The 19478-nt window shown below is 40.6% G+C and overlaps 1 protein-coding gene across 1 annotated transcript; it reads left to right on the forward strand.

The window, feature by feature from the left end:
• Positions 1-13369: 13369 nt before the first annotated feature.
• Positions 13370-16505, forward strand: PSMG3 (proteasome assembly chaperone 3). The gene is made up of 3 exons (XM_043979797.1): positions 13370-13514; positions 14996-15233; positions 15877-16505. The coding sequence occupies exons 1-3, from the start codon at positions 13507-13509 to the stop codon at positions 16027-16029; spliced, it is 399 nt and encodes a 132-aa protein (XP_043835732.1). The 5' UTR covers positions 13370-13506; the 3' UTR covers positions 16030-16505.
• Positions 16506-19478: the final 2973 nt, after the last annotated feature.

The raw sequence follows: 19478 nt of genomic DNA on the forward strand, positions 1-19478 counted from the left end.
ACAACTGTATTTTCCTCTCCTTTAATCTTCTCTGGGCTAACCAGCTCCTAGTTCCTTCCAATAATCCCCATACAACATGGATTCAAGACTCTTCATCATCCTGGTTGCCTTTCCACCTTGGCAATAATTTGATTTTGAAAGAATTTGGTAATTAGATCATTGGGGCTGTTTTTCGATATGTAATATAATGAATCACTGAGAGTTTCTTTTTTACCAAGGGAATCACATCAATCAATCCAAAATATTTATTAAGTACCTCTATATTCCAGGTACTGTGCTAAGCACTTTACAAATATCTCATTTGATCCCCACAACAATTCTCATTATTATTTCCATTTTACAATTGAGGAAACTGAGGCAGACAGAGGTTAGTTGCCCAGGGTCATATAGCTACTAAATGTCTGAGGCTAGATCTGAACTCAGGTCATCCTGATTCTAGGCCCAGATGTCAATTCACTGTACCACCTAGGTGCCCCAAAGGAATGTTCATAGACAGTGTTCCTTGGGAGGGAGGGAAAATTTATATTTCCTCAATAGTATCCTGGAGTTGAGCCTTGTAGGCAGAGAAGGGAAATTTCCTGAGCTATACCAGCCTTGGGAGATGCCTTGTGGGAGACCCCAAGTTCAAGAATTCTCGGGTTTGAGAATTTGGGCATTGGAATTTCTAAAGAGGAAGGGAGTTTTCTGAACACCAACCTTCTTGGGGAAAGAAGAGAATCATCCATAAAGTTCCTGACCTTATTAGACAACAAAGTCACTATATGTTGACGGGTGGGAGGGAGAAAGCTGGACCTTGCCACTCCCTGACATCTATTATTATAGGGAGTGATTCAAACATAGCAGCTCCTAAGGGGATAGGATTACTAATTCAGTAGCCCCCAAAATATGTTTACCTTACCAGGGAATCCAAAGCACAGGGTATTACTTTGGGTCTTGGAAAGACAGTAGGATTTTATGGGAGAAAAGGACTCACCAGAAAGTTGAACAATTATACCAAAGGCAACCCCAAATTCAATTTCCTTCTGAGGAAGCTATTTGAGTGCTTTGTGTTTCTCTTTGTTTGTGGGTTCCTTTGGTCATTTGACTCTTCTGTGTTTTCTGTGGGGCAGAAAATGGCTGTCCTATGCCTAATATGCAATACTACCTTCAGTACCTATATAGGAATCAGGACCCTGTTATCCACATTGGAGCAACCAAGACCAGATTCTCCAGGAGAAAAGTTCAGGTAGTGACTTGAGAAACCAGAGAAAAAGAAAGTGATCCTCTTAGATCAGCTTCTTCCCATACCACCATCTGACAGGTCTGTGTAAGGATTATTAATTACCCTCTTTGGAGGGTATTAGGTCAGATGTTATCTCATCATTATTGTTCTGATTATTCTTAACTTACATCAGATTTAGGGCAGCTAGGTGGCTCAGTGGATAAAACACTGACCCTAGATTCAGGAGGACCTGAGTTCAAATCTGACCTCAGACACTTGACACTTATTATAGCTGTGTGACCCTGGGCAAGTCACTTAACCCTCATTGCCCCACAAAAAATAAAAATGAATGAAAATTAGAGTTAAATAGTAACTTAGATTCAGTTCAGGTGTAAATGGTCCTGGGACAAGTTGCTATTCCACTATTATACTTCCATGTTTAATGTTCAGCATACACACAGGTAGATAAAATTATTGCTTTTTGTAATTGAACAACAATGTTGGAATATAAGTTCATCTTTTGCAAGCACACTGAAAGTGTCTTTGGGACAACTCCAATAGCAGACAGAATGGCAGAGATAATATAGAATTCATCTCGGGGAAGCTAGGTGGTAAAGTGGATAGAGCACCGGCCCTGGTTTTAGAAGGACCTGAGTTCAAATCCAGCCTCAGACCCTTGACATTTACTAGCTGTGTGACCCTGGGCAAGTCACTTAACCCCAATTGCCTCCCCAAAACAAAACAAATATATAGAATTCATCTCATTGCTATATGGTTTTTATTATTTCTACTATCTCTCTCACTCTCTCTGAGGTTTTCATTCCACATAGTTTGGACATTATTAGTATCCAATATGGCAACATCTATTAACAACATCATTCCTAATTTTTATGGGCTAATATTACATTCAGCAATTGTGGCAACCATTTTTAAAAATAAATTCTGATATATGTTGCTTTTATGTCACCTATATTTATTTCCCAAGGTATTCCTCCCAGAGAAATTCCTTATAATGAAGAATTTTTAAAAGGAGAGAAATGTTCACCAAAGCTAAACTACATATTGAGTCTGATGTTATATGTAGTATTTCATACCCAAAGTCCCCCTGCTCTACAAAGAAGAGAGAGAGGTACATTATCACATCTTCTCTTGGCTAAATAGTTATACAGATTTAGCTTGGATTTTTTCCCCCTTCCACTTAATTGTTATAGTTATTGTGTAAATTATTTTCCTGGTTCTGTTTATTTCACTTTGTATCAGTTCATAAGACTCTTTCAATGCTTCCCTGTGTTCTTTATAGTCACCATTTCTTACAATCCAGTAATATTCCATTATATTCCTATACCACAATTTGTGTAACTATTTCCTAATCAATGAACATCTAATTAATTTCCACGTCTCTACTCTCATTGAGAGTGCTGTTATAAATGTTTCGGTGTATATGGATTTTTCTTCTTGATGGGGGTATATGCCTAGCAGAATATTTGGATCAAAGGGAATGGACATTTTACTCTCTTTGCATAATTCTAATTGCTTTCTCAAAAGGTTAGGAGAATTCACAGCACCTCCACCATCCATGTATTAAACTGATGGACAAAAATTGTGTATATGATAATACTCTAATCCTAATATGGTTTATTTGTTGAATTGTCAAAGACACTTTGGAATTTGTATTTGTAATATACAGATTTGTTATCTGTTATATTATTAAGAATATTGAGTTTCAGTAAGAAACAAGAAAAAAGTTGTTCAAGCATGAGGGACCACAGTCAATTATATATATATATATATATATATATATATATATATATATATTTTTAGTGAGGCAATTGGGGTTAAGTGACTTGCCCAGGGTCACACAGCTAGTTAGTGTTAAGTGTCTAAGGCCGGATTTGAACTCAGGTACTCCTGACTACAGGGCCAGTGCTCTATCCACTGCACCACCTAGCTGCCCCAATACTAATATATTTTTTAAAAGACCTGACAGTTACTACTAAAAACTAGAAAAGATCTTAGAATACAACATTCCAAAAGCAAAAGGCATAGGCTTAAAACTGTTAGAGGTGAAATCTGAAATAACTGAGGAAACAAATGTTCAAGCTTCTGACCATATTGATTTATTTATTTTGTTTTTTGTTTTTTTTGTTTGTTTTTTTGTTTGTTTTTTGCAGGGCAGTGGGGGTTAAGTGACTTGCCCAGGGTCACACAGCTAGTAAGTGTCAAATGTCTGAGGCCGGATTTGAACTCAGGTACTCCTGAATCCAGTCCGGTGCTTTATCCACTGCGCCACCTAGCCGCCCCCATATTGATTTATTAAGCAATACATGTCAATTGCATAACAATTCAGGATCAGGTCTCCTCAGTTTAACACTGTATCCCAAATAGAGAGGGAAACTGATTTTTATGCATTAAAAGAAAACAGTTGGGGGCAGCTAGGTGGTGCAGTGGATAAAGTACCAGCCTTGGATTCAGGAGGACCTGAGTTCAAATCTGACCTCAGACACTTAACACTTACTAGCTGTGTGACTCTGGGCAAGTCACTTAACCCCCCATTGCCCCGCAAAAAAAAAAAGAAAGAAAGAAAGAAAACAGTTAACATGATATAAACCAGGGTACAAGATTAGGTAATCTGATTTCTAAGTGGAAGAAAGATTCGGGACTTTCTGAGTTGGGAGTGCACAGAGGTAGCAGGTAGACTTTCGTGTATATGAAACAGGATGTCCTTCAATTCCCAAGATTAGCAAGCAGGTGGAATTTATAGGAAAATGAAACTTAAGTCTCAAAATGGAGTCAGTTTGGTTCACACAATTCTCTCAATTCTCCTCTCTGATCCATGGGGAAGGGAGACAATGGACAATGCTTTCATGCTTTCCCAGTCACCATGTGCTTGCTCCCATGCTTTTTAGCAAGATGTTTTCAGTGATGTCAAAGAAGATGAAAATGGCATCCAGGTTAACTACCACACTTACAGTAAATTATTTAACTTGCAAAGGCTATAAGCCAAGACTAAAGTAGAGGGAGAGATAGTGTGTGCCTTTTGGTTCACTGATGATTGTGCAACCTCTGAGATGAAATCAAGGATGAATGGATTCTTTACTGCTTGTGCTAATTTGAACCTAACCAATTAACTCCAAGAAAACAGAGGTTCTCCACCAGTCAGCATTGCACCATCTATCCATGGAATCATCAGTTACAGCCAATGGAGAAATTTTGAATTCTGTGGATAAGTTCACTTACCTTGGCTGTATGCTTTCTAAGGATGTATGGATGGATGAAGAGGATGATGCATGCATTTCCAGGAGCTAGTTCAGCATTTGGGAGGCTCCAAAAGAATATGTGGCTGTCTGCCAAACTGAAGATCTAGAGAGCCGTTGTGCTGACATCGTTGATGTATGTCTGTAAAACCTGGACAGTCTACCAGCATCGTGCCAGAAAACTGAGCCACTTCCATTTGAATTATCTTAGGAAAAGGTGGCACAATGGATAGAACACCAGCCCTGGAGTCAGGAGGACCTGAGTTCAAATCCAGCCTCAGACACTTAACACTTACTAGCTGTGTGACCCTGGGCAAGTCACTTAACCCCAATTGCCTCACTAAAAAAGAAAGAAAGAAAGAAAGGAAGGAAGGAAGGAAGGAAGGAAGGAAGGAAGGAAGGAAGGAAGGAAGGAAGGAAGGAAGGAAGGAAGGAAGGAAGGAAGGAAGGAAGGAAGAATTATCTTAGGAAGATGCTGTAGATTACCTGGCAAGATAAGGTATGGGATACTGAGGCACACTCTCAAGCTAACAGCCAAGCATTCAAACTCTACAACAGAGAGCGCAACTCCAATGGGCTGGCCACATTATTTGAATGCCAAATGCACTTTTGCCTACAAGACTATTGTACAGAGAACTCATGTGTGCCAGACACTCACATGGTAGTCTGAAGAAATGATATAAAGACACTCCCAAGGTCTCTCTGAAGAACTTCAGTATCAATTCTGAGACATGGAAGACACTGGCAGAGGATCATCCAGCATGGCATATCTGCATCAAAGAAGGTGATGTACTCTATGAACAAAACAGAATTGCAGAAGCTCAAAAGAAACATGAAATGTGCAAATGTAGAGACATCTTCCCAAATGGTCATATGGACTATTTGTGCCCGACCTGTGGCTTTGACAAGGAAGGGGAGAGGGGTTCCTATTTTCTTAGATCTATGTTCTTAAATGTCAGTACTTTAGAATTTTACCACACGTGGTCAGCAGAGCTGATAACATGTTATGATCCAGCCTAAATACAAAGTTTCAAGGGACCTTACAGATAAGGATATCTTAAATGGTATGTGCAATTGTTTTCTCCTAACAGTAAATTATTATTATTAAAAATATATACCCCTTAAATATTTAACAGTTTTCAAACATCTATTTTTATCACATTCTTTTAACAGCTCAGTTTGTAATCTAACAGCACCCAGATTAAAACGATAGTTTTTGGTTTTTTTTGTTTTGCCGGTGTTAAGGGCTAAAATTCTAGCTAAACTGTCTAAAATATCTAATGAGTGGTCGCCAATAAATTATAAGCTTTAGCAAGAGTTAGACTTTTAAGCATTTATTAAGGAGAATAAGAATTTGGTAAAGAGAGAGAAAGGCCTAGATTCCTATCTATTAAAGGGAGAGCACATTTCTAGCTCCGCTCTCCACCAGAGTCCAAAGGAAAGAGCATGAGACCGAGAGCGAGCGCCAGTCTCTTCCTTCCTCCTCCCACTAGCCCGCAGTCACTTCCTGATGCCAAAGAAGAGATTCCTGGTCTTGCCCTCAAAGACCTTCGCTTCATGGGTGGAACTCTTCTACAGTAAGTCTCCAAGCAGGTAGCATCATTTTTTTAGTGAGGCAATTGGGGTTAAGTGACTTGCCCAAGGTCACACGACTAGTAAGTGTCAAGTTAAAAACAGAAGAACATTTTAGAAACACAATAATCATGTATTTAAAACATGAAACAAAACTTATCACCAGTTAGGTAACATCAGTTCATCTGACTATACTTCCAAATTATCTTAAATAGAAAATCATTTATTTTATCACCTTTGACATTTTATACTAATTAAATCTTAAAAACTTGGTATCCAGTATGGAGCAATTACATTCGATTAAAGAAATAATAATAACAATAGTCAACATTTATATAGTGCTTACCATATGCCCAGCACTGTGTTAAGCACTTCACAATCAGTATATCATTTGATCCTCACAACAATCCTGGGAGATGGGCACCATTATTATTTTCCTCAGGAAACTGAGGTAAACAGAAATTTCTGAGAACTCGTTTCCGTTTATTCTTCCAGCAATTTTTTTTGCATTTGACACCATAATTAATAGGAGAACACATTTTGCCACATCATAATTTAGTTACAGGACAAATCTCAGTGAAATTAGATCTGGATTTATAACTACAAAATCAAAATCTCAGTTTTCGAGGGCTATTAGTCACCTGCACTTTAAAATTTAGAGCCTAGAGTTAGCTTATTTTCAAAGCTTCATGGTAGCACTCTTACCTTTCCATAAACTTATAATTTATTTTCTTTCAAAAATCACCTAAAGAGCCAAATCAGTTCCTTCTGTGTTTATCATCTGGCCTTTGCTTTTCCTGAAGTTTTTCATTTTTAACCCCAGCAAAAAGATAGGGATATGGGGCAGCTAGGTGGCACAGTGGATAGAGCACCGGCCCTGGAGTCAGGAGTACCTGAGTTCAAATCCGGCATCAGACACTTAACACTTACTAGCTGTGTGACCATGGGCAAGTCACTTAACCCCAACTGCCTCACTAAAAAAATTAAAAAAAAAAAAAATAGGGAGACGCTCCCAGTAGCGGCCTGGAATTCTTATCCCCCTGCTTTGGAGCTAGGGATATTTCAAAAGATTGGGATACCTCTTTAGAATGAGGCAGAATAATGTATTTCCCAATCGTATCCCAGATAATCTAAAGAACTAATCTTCACTCACGGTATTTCTCCTTTGTAATTTAACACAATTTCTTTTGAACACCTGTGATTAATCGCAATACTTTTACCTTTTGGGGGCCCTTTGTTGACCTTGCTTCTAATCTACCTAAACAATTAACTCTGTTATAAAAGGCTTTGAAAATTCTACTTCATCTTTTCCAAAAGACATTCCTAGATTTCTAGTTCCTGGTCACCTTCTCCCCTCCCCCCACCCATTGTAAATATCTAGCTCCATTATGCAGAATAGAGTCTGGATCCTGGTGATTGTAGGGGTGGGGTAGGTGGTCCACAAGGCTGGGGGTGAGGTTTATCAGTTCCTCCTCAGGAACCCCTCTTCATTATAAATCTCCCCTTCCATACTTAATTAAATTTCACTTATTTTTTACGTTGTTCTCTGATCTAAACAAGCATTTCTCTTTTTATGATCAAGAAGGAGTTAATAATAGGCTGTTCTTTTTTTTTTTTTTTTTGGTAAGGCTATTGGAATTAAGTGATTTGCCCGGGGTCACACAGCTAGTAAGTGTCAAGTGTCTGAGGCTGGATTTGAATTCAGATCCTCCTGAATCCAGGGCCAGTGCTTTATCCACTGTGCCACCTAGCTGCCCCATTAATAGGCTGTTCTTAAGCAACAGATATATGTATTTTTCTAATCAGTGAAACTTTTCTTTCCTTGAACAAAAACAATAACTCTATCAGTCTCCAGGAAAAGAGTGCTAAATCCCTGTAACTTTCACTTTCAAAATCTTATTCTTATTTTTCCTTAAGACAAAGTCTACAGAGTAGTACCCTGAAACTCACTAAGATATTTCAGCATTTGTCAAACTTCTAAGTGCCTTATCAGATGGGACAAAGAGAAGGGGGTAAGGTAGCTGCCTCAAATCTACTTATCTCAATGGAATCAACCTTTCTCAGACCTTTCAGCCAACCCCAAATCTCCCTCCAGAAGAGGGAGAGAGGTGCTTAGGCTTAATCTGCAAACCTCCAAAATCTACTAAGATGGTTTTAGCAGTTATTTGGAAATTTACAGTAAAGATATAATTAATGGTTACAAATTTAGCCTCTAATTAATTTATAATGCCACTAATTTCTACAAATCAGGAAGGTTTTCTTTTTTTCTTTCTTTTTTTTTTGTGGGATAATGAGGGTTAAGTGACTTGCCCAGGGTCACACAGCTAGTAAGTGTCTGAGGCTAGATTTGAACTCAGGTCCTCCTGAATCCAGGGTCAGTGCTTTATCCACTGCACCACCTAGCTGCCCCAGGAAGGTTTTCTTTCATTGATTATCTGACTTCATCTCTGTAACCCCCAACCTAGCCAGGGCTAAAATGACAGAATCTTGCAAGGTTTTTTTTCTTTCTTTCTTTCTTTTCTTTTTTTCTTCCTTTTTTTTTTTTAAACCTAATCCCTTGATGAAAGCCTAAAATGGGAGTTGGTCCTGCTTGGTGGGGACAGAAAGTTTAGCATCAGAGTACAAAAAGCTGGGAAAACTGTTTCAAGTATGAGACAATAAAACTTCATTAATCTTCCTTAGCATTCTAAACTCTTTGGCTGCAGCTTGTCAGCAGTCATTTCTGGCTGGCTTCATTTTCCCCTTAGAAATCTTCCAAGATAGCAGAATCTACGAACACTAAACATAACACAAAACAAAGATTATTCTGAGCATTTCACAAAGACATAAAAATACAGACAATATGATGAGACAGAAAATGTACACAATTTTCTAAAACTTGTAGTAATTAAAAGTTCTTTCTTCAAGACAAATTTGGAACCGATTTGGATTTTTATACATTGTAGGCCAATTTCAATTTCTTTAACAAAGTGCCAGATTGTGGCCAAAATAGGTTATAAGCTGAATCTTTTTCAGTTTTAAACCAAATTTCACATGAATCAATAGCTCCCACTACTAGTTTGTCAGTCACTGGCCAGTATGATTATTTGTAATACATAGTACACTCTTCTCCAGTTTTAAGTGGAAGCTTGCCTATTCTTTAAAAGGGACTTTCTGGGAAACACCTGCTCCAACAAAGTGAGGGATTATCTTCGTTTGGAAGAATTTGAAATCAAGGGAGAGTCTGACCTTGTCAGCTTGGCTTGGCTTGCCAAAAACTGTGACAGGTGAACTCTGAAATAACTGAGGAAACAAATATTTGAGCTTTTGAGCATATCTACTTATTTATCAATGCATGCCAATTGCATAATAAATCAGGGCCAGGCTTTCTCAGCTTGGCATTGGACCCCAAACACAAGGGTAGACAGATTTTTATACATTAAAAGATAGCAATTTACAGGATATAAACCTGGATACAAGATTAGGTAATCTAATTTCTAATTGGAGGAAAGATTAGGTATATTGCCAGCTGGGATGGGGTTGAGTGAGTTTCAAGAGTTGAGAGGGGATTGAGCAAGCCAGTGGACTTGCTCAGATGTGAAACAGGATGTCTCTCAATTCCCATGATTAGCAAGCCATGAAAATACAGGAACATGAAACTAAAGTCTCAAAATGGAGATGGAGTCAATTTGGTTCACATGATTCTCCCAATTCTCTCACAACCAACAATAACTTGTCCTGAAAGGCTGAGTATAATCCTACGGGGGGGGGGGGGGGGGGGGCGGGGGGGGCAGGGCAATAGTTTTTTTAATGGAAAAAAAGACTTCCTGGCATTTCTGATGAAAAGATCAAAGCTGAGTAAGAACCTTGAAATACAAACACAAGAATCCAGAGAAACCTAGAAAGGCAATTTTATTTGACCAAGTGGAAGGAGCTATGTGCTATAAACTGATAAAATTCTATAGTGATGCCCCCCCACAAAAAGAGGGTCATTAAAACATTCTTTTTAATTCACAAAAGGAAATAGAAAGAAGCACAGATGAAAGTGATGGTTTTGAAAATCATGTTTATGGGGCAGCTGGGTGGCGAAGTGGATAGAGCACCGGCCCTGGAGTCAGGAGTACCTGAGTTCAAATCTGGTCTCAGACACTTAACACTTACTAGCTGTGTGACCCTCAGCAAGTCACTTAACCCCAATTGCCTCACCCCAAAAAAAAAAATTTTTTTTAAATGATTGGACAAGTTCACAACTCCAACAGTGTTTTAGTGTCCCAATTTTCTCACATCCCCTCCAACATTTGTCATTTTCCTTTTCTGTAATATCAGCTAATCTGATAGATGTGAAGTGATAACTCAGAATTGTTTTAATTTGCATTTCTCTAATCAATAGTGATTTAGAGTATTTTTTTCATATGACTACATATAGCTTTCATTTCTTCATCTGAAAACTGCCTATTCCCAAAAGGCTATGAAACTGTATATCCTTTGACCCTGCAACATCACTACTAGGTCTATATCACAAAGAGATCATAAAAAAGGGAAAAGGACCCATACATGCAAAAATATTTATAGGTGCACTTTTGTGGTGGCAAAGAATTGGAAATTGAGGCAATGCCCATCAACTGGGGAATGGCTAAACAAGTTGTGGTATATGAATGTAATGGGATATTATTGTGCTGTAAAAAAATGATGAGGGGGCAGATTTCAGAAAAACACTGAGAGACTTACGTGAATTGATACTGAGTGAAATGAACAGAACCAAGAGAACATCATACACAGTATCAACAACGTTGTATGATGTATGACGATCCACTGTGATAATCTTAGCTCTTCTCAGCAATACAATGATCCAAAACAATGCCAAAAGACTCATGATGGAAAATGCCCTTCACATCCAGAAAAAGAACTGTGGGGGCAGCTAGGTGGTGCAGTGGATAGAGCACCAGCCCTGGAGTCAGGAGTACCTGAGTTCAAATCCGGCATCAGACACTTAACACTTACTAGCTGTGTGACCCTGGGCAAGTCACTTAACCCCAATTGCCTCACTAAAAAAAAAAAAAAGAAGAACTGTGGAGTCTGAATGCAGATTAAAACATACTATTTTCACTTTTGTTGCTGGGTTTTTTGTTGTTCTTGTTGTTTCTTGTTTCTTGTGTTTTTTTCCCTTTTGTACTGATTCTTCTCTCACAACACCACTAATGTGTAAATATATTTAACATGATTGCAATGTATAACCTATATCAAACTGCTTGCTGGCTTCAGGAGAGGGGAGGGGTGGGATAGAGGGAGAAAACTTTTGAACTCAAAATCTTACAAAAATGAATGTTGAAAACTATCTTTACATACAATTGGAAAAAATAAAATAAAGTACTATTTTAAAAATGAAAACTGCCTGTCCATCTCTTCTGATCATTTATCAACTGAGGAATGACTTATATTCATATAAATTTGACCCAGTTCTCTATATATTTGAGAAATGGGGTCTTTATCAAAGAAACTTGCTGAAAATTTTTTTCACAGTTATAATAACTCCATCCCTTTATCCTATTTTTGCCTTTTCATCCTTCTCTCTCTCCCTTTTGACCCTACCCTTACTCAAAAATGCTTTGCTTCAGACAACCCCTTCTATCAGCTTCCCCGCTTCTTTCATCCCTTCACCCTTCTACTTCTCTCTAGAGTAAGATAGACTTCTATAACCAATTGAGTGTGTATGTTACTCCTTCTTTGAGCCAATTCCAATGAGATTAAAGTTCAAACATTGCCTGCCACCAACACTGCCCCCATTTCCCCCTCCATTGTAAAAGCTTTCAGGCCTCTTTAATGTGAGATAAATTATCCCATTCTACCTTTCCCTTCTCCCTTTTCCTAGTACATCCCTCTTTCTTTCTCACCCCTTAATTTATTTTTTTTAGATATCCCATCATAGTCACCTCCCTTTCTTACCCCTTAATTTTATTTTTTTAGATATCATCTCCCCATAGTCAACTCATGCCCTAGCCCATTGTCTACGCATACTCCTTCTAACTGCCCTAATAATGATAAAGTTCTTAGGAGTTACAAGTATCATCTTTTCATGTAGGAATGTAAGCAGTTTAACCTTACTGAATTCCTTATGATTTCTCTTTCTTGTTTACCTTTTTATGTATCCCTTGGGTCTTGTATTTGAAAATCAGATTTTCTATTTAGCTCCCATCTTTTCATCAGGAATGCTTGAAAATCCTCTATTTCATCAAATATCCATCCCCCCTTCCCCTGAAGGATTATACTCACTTTTTAAAAAGTATTTTTTAACTCCTTTTTTTCTTTTCTTTTTTTTTTTTTTTTTTTTTTGCGGGGCAATGGGGATTAAGTTACTTGCCCAGGGTCACACAACTAGCATCAAGTGTCTGAGGCTGGATTTGAACTCAGGTACTCCTGAATCCAGGGCCGGTGCTTTATCCACTGCACCACCTAGCTGCCCCCTATACTCAATTTTTATGGGTAAGTGATTCTTTGTTGTAATTCCAGTTCCTTTACTCTCTGGAATATCATATTCCGAGCCCTCTGATCTTTTCATGTAGAAGCTATTAGATCTTGTGTTATTCTCATTGTGGCTCTATAATCCTTGAATTGTTCCTTTCTGGCTCCTTGAAATATTTTCTCCTTGACCTGGGAGCTCTGGAATTTGACTATAATATTCCCAGGAGTTTTCATTTGGGAATATCTTTCAGGAGGTACTCCATTTCCAAATGAATAAAAGTATCTTTGGCAATAATATTTATTATGGAGACAGGATTTCATCAACAGATGGAATGGCTAAAGGTCCATATGGTGGTGACAGTTTTACATCAGATTGTCACTACCTATGACTCTAGAAAAGTACCTTCACTTATTTGAGTCTAACTTTCCTTCTTTGTAAAAGGGAATGCTGGATGAAAATACTCTAATTCAATCCACACCTACTAAATACCTACTATGTGCGAGGCACAGAGCTAGATGCTGGGAAAAAGAAAATAGGAAAGGGACTGAACAGCTAATATTTACATAGTGCTACAGTGCCAGGTACATTATAAGTATCTTATTTGAGACTCACACAGCTACTCTGGGAAGTAGGTACTATTATTACCCCCATTTTACAAATGAAGAAACTGAGGCAAACAGAGATGAAGTGATTTGCCCAGGGTCACTTTGTCTTTTAAGGGTCTGAGGCTGGATTTGAACTCAGGTCTTCCTGCCTCCAGGCCTGGAGTTCTATCCACTGCTCTACCCAGCTGCCCTAAAACCATTCCGCTGGGAAGGCTTCACCAGACTGTTTATGAAGTCCGTGACACAGAGGAGATCCAAAGCTCCCCGTGGGAAGGTGGCGCCGCACTTTCCCAGAGCATCCCTGTGCATCCCTCTGCATGAAGGCCGGTGGCCCGGGGGCTGCGCTCTTCCGCCCCCACTGGTCACAGGCAGGACTGCGCCCCGGTGCGTGCCCAGGAAACGCGGCCGGCGCTCGGCTCCACACGTGGGTGCGCTATGGAGAGGTAAGGCCGGGGTTCGCCGGGAGGGGAAGCGTGTCTGGTTCCTCTCGCCGCACCCCCTCCCCCGCCCGCCAGCCCGGGTCGCGGCGCCGCCGGCCCTGCCGGCACCGGCCGGCCGTGGGGCGGAGGCGGGGCCGGGACAGGAGAAGCCAGGACTGCAGGCCCAGAAGCCCCGGCCTCGCGTAGCACGGCTGCCCGCCGGGGTTCCGGGATGCGCGCCCGCTAAGGAGTCTCAGTCTTTCCACCCGGGCAGCCGGTGGCCTTGCGCACCGGCAGAGGGGGAGCGCCCTACCGCCCCTCCCCGGGGCTCTCCGGGCCCCGCGTGGGCCTTTACCCCCTCTGTGACCACGTGCCCCCTTCTCCCCCGTGCCCACATATCCCCTTCCTGTTCCGTGCCCTGGGCCCTCCACCTCTGGCCCCAGAAGCTTCCTCCCCTCCTCTCGGCGCCCTGTCACCCTCCTCTGCCCCATTGTAACCCTTGTGCCCCTACTTCCTCCGTGCCCGCCTCCATCCTTTTCTCCCTCTGGGCGCACATACACCCCTTCCTTCTTCGTACCCATGTGCCCCCTTCCCTCCTCTGTCTCCATGCCTCCTTTCCCTCTGTGCAATCCTTGTACCTTCTGTGTCCCCCTCCGCCCCCATCTCCCTCCATAACCCCTCTACCTCTCGTTCCTGGTGCCCCCTACCCTCCTCTGGGTCCCCCTCCAACCCCTTCCTGCCAACATCCTCACCGATCCCCACCCCACCACCCCCCAGGCCCTTTCCCTTTGATGTGTCCAAGGAATGGTGTCTAGCACTAGGCACTTAATAAATGCTTGTTAACTGACTGACCTCTGGGTTATAGATTACTTAAGTCCATGTTGGGGATTTAAAAATTTTGGGCCCCCTGCTTTGCAAAAACAAAATGAAATTTGAAAAAATTAATCAGTAAACTGTAATCTCAGTCCTGGGGTAAAAAGCAGGTTTTATTTATGCCCTGGCTGTTAAGCAGAAGTATCTGGGGTGTTTTCACTCAAAACAAATAGCCCTTAAATGACTAAAGGCCTCCCAAGATTTAAATGAGGACAATTAAGATCAGTAGGAAACCACAAAAGTAATAAATTTCATCAACTGAATTTTCAGAAGGATGGGAACATACAGGTCTCTGGAGGGGAAGTTAAATATGTCCCCTGCTACTCCTGCTGCAGACATTCTCTGATGATGCAAATTATTTTTCTACATTTTGCTTTCTTCGCATCACGTGCCTATATACATACATTATATACACCCAATTAAGAGGGTCCTTTTGAAAAGTTCACAGGGTGAAAAGTTCTGTTTCCAGCGTGTCAGTTTTTAAATGAGCCTATTTGTGTCTCTTCCCTTATTGTGTACTTCATTGTCATCACCAGATAATGTTCATTTTTTAGCTCTATGGGTATGCAGTGGCATTAAGTTAGACTGCAGTGCTTATGTGTTGATGTCTTCCTTTCTTTTATTTATTTTAGCTGTCACTTAAACAATCCTTCCATGGAAGCCAAACCAATTGTGACCTCGAAACAGAAAGTTGAAGTGGTTTGTGGTGTCCCAACCCAGGTGGTCTGCACAGCTTTCAGCAGTCACATCCTTGTGGTAGTGACCCAGTATGGAAAAATGGGTACTCTAATCTCTCTGGAGCCTAGTACGGTAGCCAATGATATCTGCAAGCCTGCAATCTCTACCAGAGTGCTCCTCGGGCAAGATGAGGTAAAGTAGTCAATAGGGGATCTCAGAGATGCGGGAGAAATCACTCAGTAGGTTTTAAGATGACTTTAGGGCTGCTGAATATCTGAAATATTAATGCATCGCTACTGTGATGACATAAGTATTTGTTATTTCCAAATATCTTCTTTGTATGGGAACGTCCCCTGTGTTCTCAGTAAATGTTTTTGTCACTCATTCGGCCTTCTGTTCGACAGAAGAATAAATATGTTGGCTCTATAACTTGTGTCTTTTCTTCCCCTTAGTCTGAACCTCTCATAGTATTATGACTTAAGGAATGGTTAGCTGGGCTTGTTCCAGTCTGAAAAGATGATCAGAGATTTAATGAAGGTCCCTTTGCAGACTTGCCTTTTCCTTAGCCTTCCCAGACTAAAAATAAGCAGTTGAGACCTGGGAATTGGCAGGCATGAGGAAAATATACTTATTGGTGCTGCTTTATCAGAACTGGTTGTTCTGGATGTGTGTCCATTGATGCTGAATCACTGTCAGATCAGATTTAATTTATGGTAATTTAATGGTGGTACAGGAAACCTGTCTCTGTTTCTAAATAAGGGATACTTAATGAAGGTATTGAGAAAAAAAGGCACGACTTCTCTAAGTGACTTTTCTCCTTCCTTTGCCTCTCCAGCCCCTCATTCATGTCTTTGCAAAGAACCTAGCGACGTTCGTGTCTCAAGAAGCAGGAAACAGGCCCATTCTCCTGGCTTTGGCCTTGAAGGACAAAAGTGTGGAAGGGGTGAGAGCCCTGAAGGAAGTGATTCGGAGCTGCCAGGTGTGGTGAAACAAGGCCCTGCCTGCCTGCCTGCCTGCCAGCTGGATATTCCAGGGGAAAGCTCTTGAATCAAGAAATTATAACCCTTCCTCCGAAGGATCCTTTCATTTTCTTATGGCTTATAGCCCATGCAGCTGAGAGAGAACTATCTTGGCATCTCAGGACAAACTCAGTTTGGTTTTGATACCAATATTGGGGGTGGGGGGAGGGACCTATTTCTTTGGAAATTTGTGTATGATTTTCCATGGAGGTTCACAGAATGGCCTGCATTTGAGAATTGTAATAGTGAATCATCCTGCTGGGTGGGATCCCCTGTGTTCTGTGTGGAGCATCAGTTGCAACAGGAATTTGCAAAGAGAAAACAAAGTCAGGTAGTAGTCAGTGTTCATTTTACTTTATCACTTTTTTCTGATATAGTAAAAATCTCAATTGCACAAGCCCCTTTTGGCTTTTACATTCCATAACTATGAATGTAATTAAAAGTACTCTAGGGGCGGCTAGGTGGCGCAGTGGATAAAGCACCGGCCCTGGAGTCAGGAGTACCTGAGTTCAAATCCGGCCTCAGACACTTAACACTTACTAGCTGTGTGACCCTGGGCAAGTCACTTAACCCCAATTGCCTCACTAAAAAAAAAGAAAAAAGAAAAAAAAAAAGAAAAGTACTCTAGATGTATGAAAACTTGTTTGATAAGGAATAATAGATATGTGGCTCACATTGTTCAAATAAATACTGGGAATTAGCATTATACGAAATTAGAATTTTTAGATTTTGCTTTTTTTTTTCTCTTCTCCTTTTCCTAGGGCTCTTCTTTTTGGAGCCTCTGAAGTACTGTTGGAAAAAAAAAATCCAAAATTAAATGTTTTAATTAAGAATGGTAATTCCATGCATCAAGCATCAAACAGGATCCTATGGTCATAGGTCCAAAAGGAACCTCAGAGGCTATTTGGTTCAGTTTTCTTTATTTTACAGATTAGGAAGCTGAAGCTGGTTGAGATCAAGTAACCTACCCAAGTATACTAAGTGCCAGAGCTAGGATTTGAACCCAGATCTTATTAAATCCTGAGCCAGCACCATCTCCACTGGACCAGACTATCTCTGGTATTCCATTGTCCTTTTTTCCCCCCTTTTTTTTTCAGGGCAATGAGAGTTAAGTGACTCACCCAGGGTCACACAGCTAGCAAGTGTCAGGTGTCTGAGACTGGATTTGAACTCAGGTCCTCCTGAATCCAGGGCTGGTGCATTATCCACTGGGCTACCTAGCTGCCCCCTTCCATTGTCCTTTAATCCTTTTCCTCAATGAACTTCATAGCAACCCAGGACTCCTAGGACCCTGTCTTTATTCATCGAGAAAGTAGTGATAAAGAATGGTTGTGCCCAACAGCAGGAAGTTGACAACCAGTAAGTTGGGGCTTCGTGCAAATTGAAAGGTCTTTTGTAAGAAAATAGGCAATGATTCAGGAAGACCTGAGTTCAAATCCAGCTTCAGAAACTTGACACTTACTAGCTATGTGACCTTGAGCAAGTCACTTAACCCTCATTGCCCTGGAAAAAAAAAAGAAAGAAAAGAAAATAGGCAATGTAGGATGTGAGTGATAGCAACTGACTTTTCAGTCAAAATCTAGGCTTGGTGTGAACAGGGGATAAATGCTCTTAGACTGACTTCAAACCATTGTCTTCTGTACATGGGAAATAAAACTTAAGACTCTATTCTTGAAATATACTAGTAAGGGGCAGCTAGGTGGTGCAGTGGATAAAGCACCGGCCCTGGATTCAGGAGTACCTGAGTTCAAATCTGACCTCAGACACTTGACACTTACTAGCTGTGTGACCCTGGGCAAGTCACTTAACCCCAATTGCCCCGCAAAAAGAAAAAGAAATATACTGTTAAGGAGAAAATGTACCTCTCACCTTTCACTGGAGAAACAGGGAACTAGAGGTGTAGGATACTGCATATATAGTGCCAACTGCATTGGATATTTGGATCTGGCTGAACTCTTTTTTTCTCTTGAAATTTATGCCACAAGGGCAGGGTTCACTGAGGATGTAGGGAGGAAGATATTCATAAATGAATGTGATAAACAAAAGGCATCAATAATTTTTAAAGCAGAAGTACCTGACCTCAATTCCTTTATAAGGTCACAAAGCAATACTTGAAAACAATTTTCTCTCAGACTAAAGGCTTCTAAAATTTTCCTGGGATTGTCTTTGTTTTATAAACTGTTCTGTGATGTGATAGGGATGAGCCCTTTAAACCATTGGTCCAGCGGAAGAATAATGACAAATTTGCAGCAGATGGGAACCAAGTAAAGCTGATTATCTCTCTTGTTCGCATATCAATCTATGATTTCTGAAATTTGATTTGTTGTTTTGGTTCTTTTACTTTTCACCATAGATCTTGATTTCTGTGTAACAAATGAAGAGACTGAAACACAGGGTGGAATGTGTGTCAGAGACAGAGAGATTAGGCAAGGGTTTGCAATCTTTGATTTTTCTTGGTTCTGAATTGGTACCTAAATGCAGGCTCCTCAGCCTGTTGTCCTCTGTGGATTTTAAAGCTGTAACCATGAATCAAGGAAACTGTCTTTAAACAAAAGCTCTTGAAAGATAGTCGCACCTCTGTGATTCTGACCCTTATCATGGACATGGACATGGACCTGAAACTGGAGTGCCCTTATTACCTTTTGTAAGGCAGGTTTCTTTACAGCCACTCAGAGCTGGAGGGTCACTATTCAAAACAAAAACAAAACCCGATACTAAATGCCTTAGTTAAGCCAGTGAGTGCCTTATTGCTTGACTCTGCTTTATAAATCAGGGCATGTGACTGGTGTGCGAAAGGCACTTGGCCCCTGACTTCCATCAGTTCTCAGCTCACAGCTGCTATAATTCAGAAGGTGAGATACATGCACCAATAAAGAGATCCATAAACCTGGCGGGTTCTACAGGAAGGAGCTGTCTGCTTTTTTAGAAATCGTTATTCCCCTAGCAGGAAAGTCTGCATATGGTGCTTATCCAGTGATCAAACTGTAATTACAACTTTTAGCAGGTTTATGGCCAAGAGTAAATAATGAGAACTGAGCTAATTTTCTTTCCCCTATAGCACTGCTGCTAGATTCAGGTTGACTTTTTCTAGGCAGTGCCCTTGGACAAACTAGGTGTGATTTGTCAACTACTGTTTCATGCTGAACTGCTAACCAGAACTCCTATTAGGCAGACCCAGCTGCTCAGATTCTCCTTTTTTTTTAAAAGGACTTTGGGATAAGGGTTCAGGGGACTGACTCTTGGTGGTCTGGGAGCTCCCAAAGAAAAACAAATGTTCACTCGTAGCCTGTGATGGGCTTTCAAGCATCTTCTCTGGGTGTTTGGAAGAACCTTGGTAACACCCGAACAAATTATGACAAATAACCCATGGAATAAGATAGAAAACACAGGGAGGTGGGCTGAGAGTATGTTGGCTTTT

Source organism: Dromiciops gliroides, chromosome 1 (assembly GCF_019393635.1).
Source record: "Dromiciops gliroides isolate mDroGli1 chromosome 1, mDroGli1.pri, whole genome shotgun sequence".
In the NCBI taxonomy this organism is placed as follows: domain Eukaryota; kingdom Metazoa; phylum Chordata; class Mammalia; order Microbiotheria; family Microbiotheriidae; genus Dromiciops; species Dromiciops gliroides.

What these genes read in the sequence shown, in the direction of transcription:
- PSMG3 (XM_043979797.1), top strand. An exon ending in TGCTCCTCGGGCAAGATGAG is followed by an intron (nt 15,234 to 15,876) that starts GTAAAGTAGTCA and finishes TTGCCTCTCCAG; the next exon opens with CCCCTCATTCATGTCTTTGC.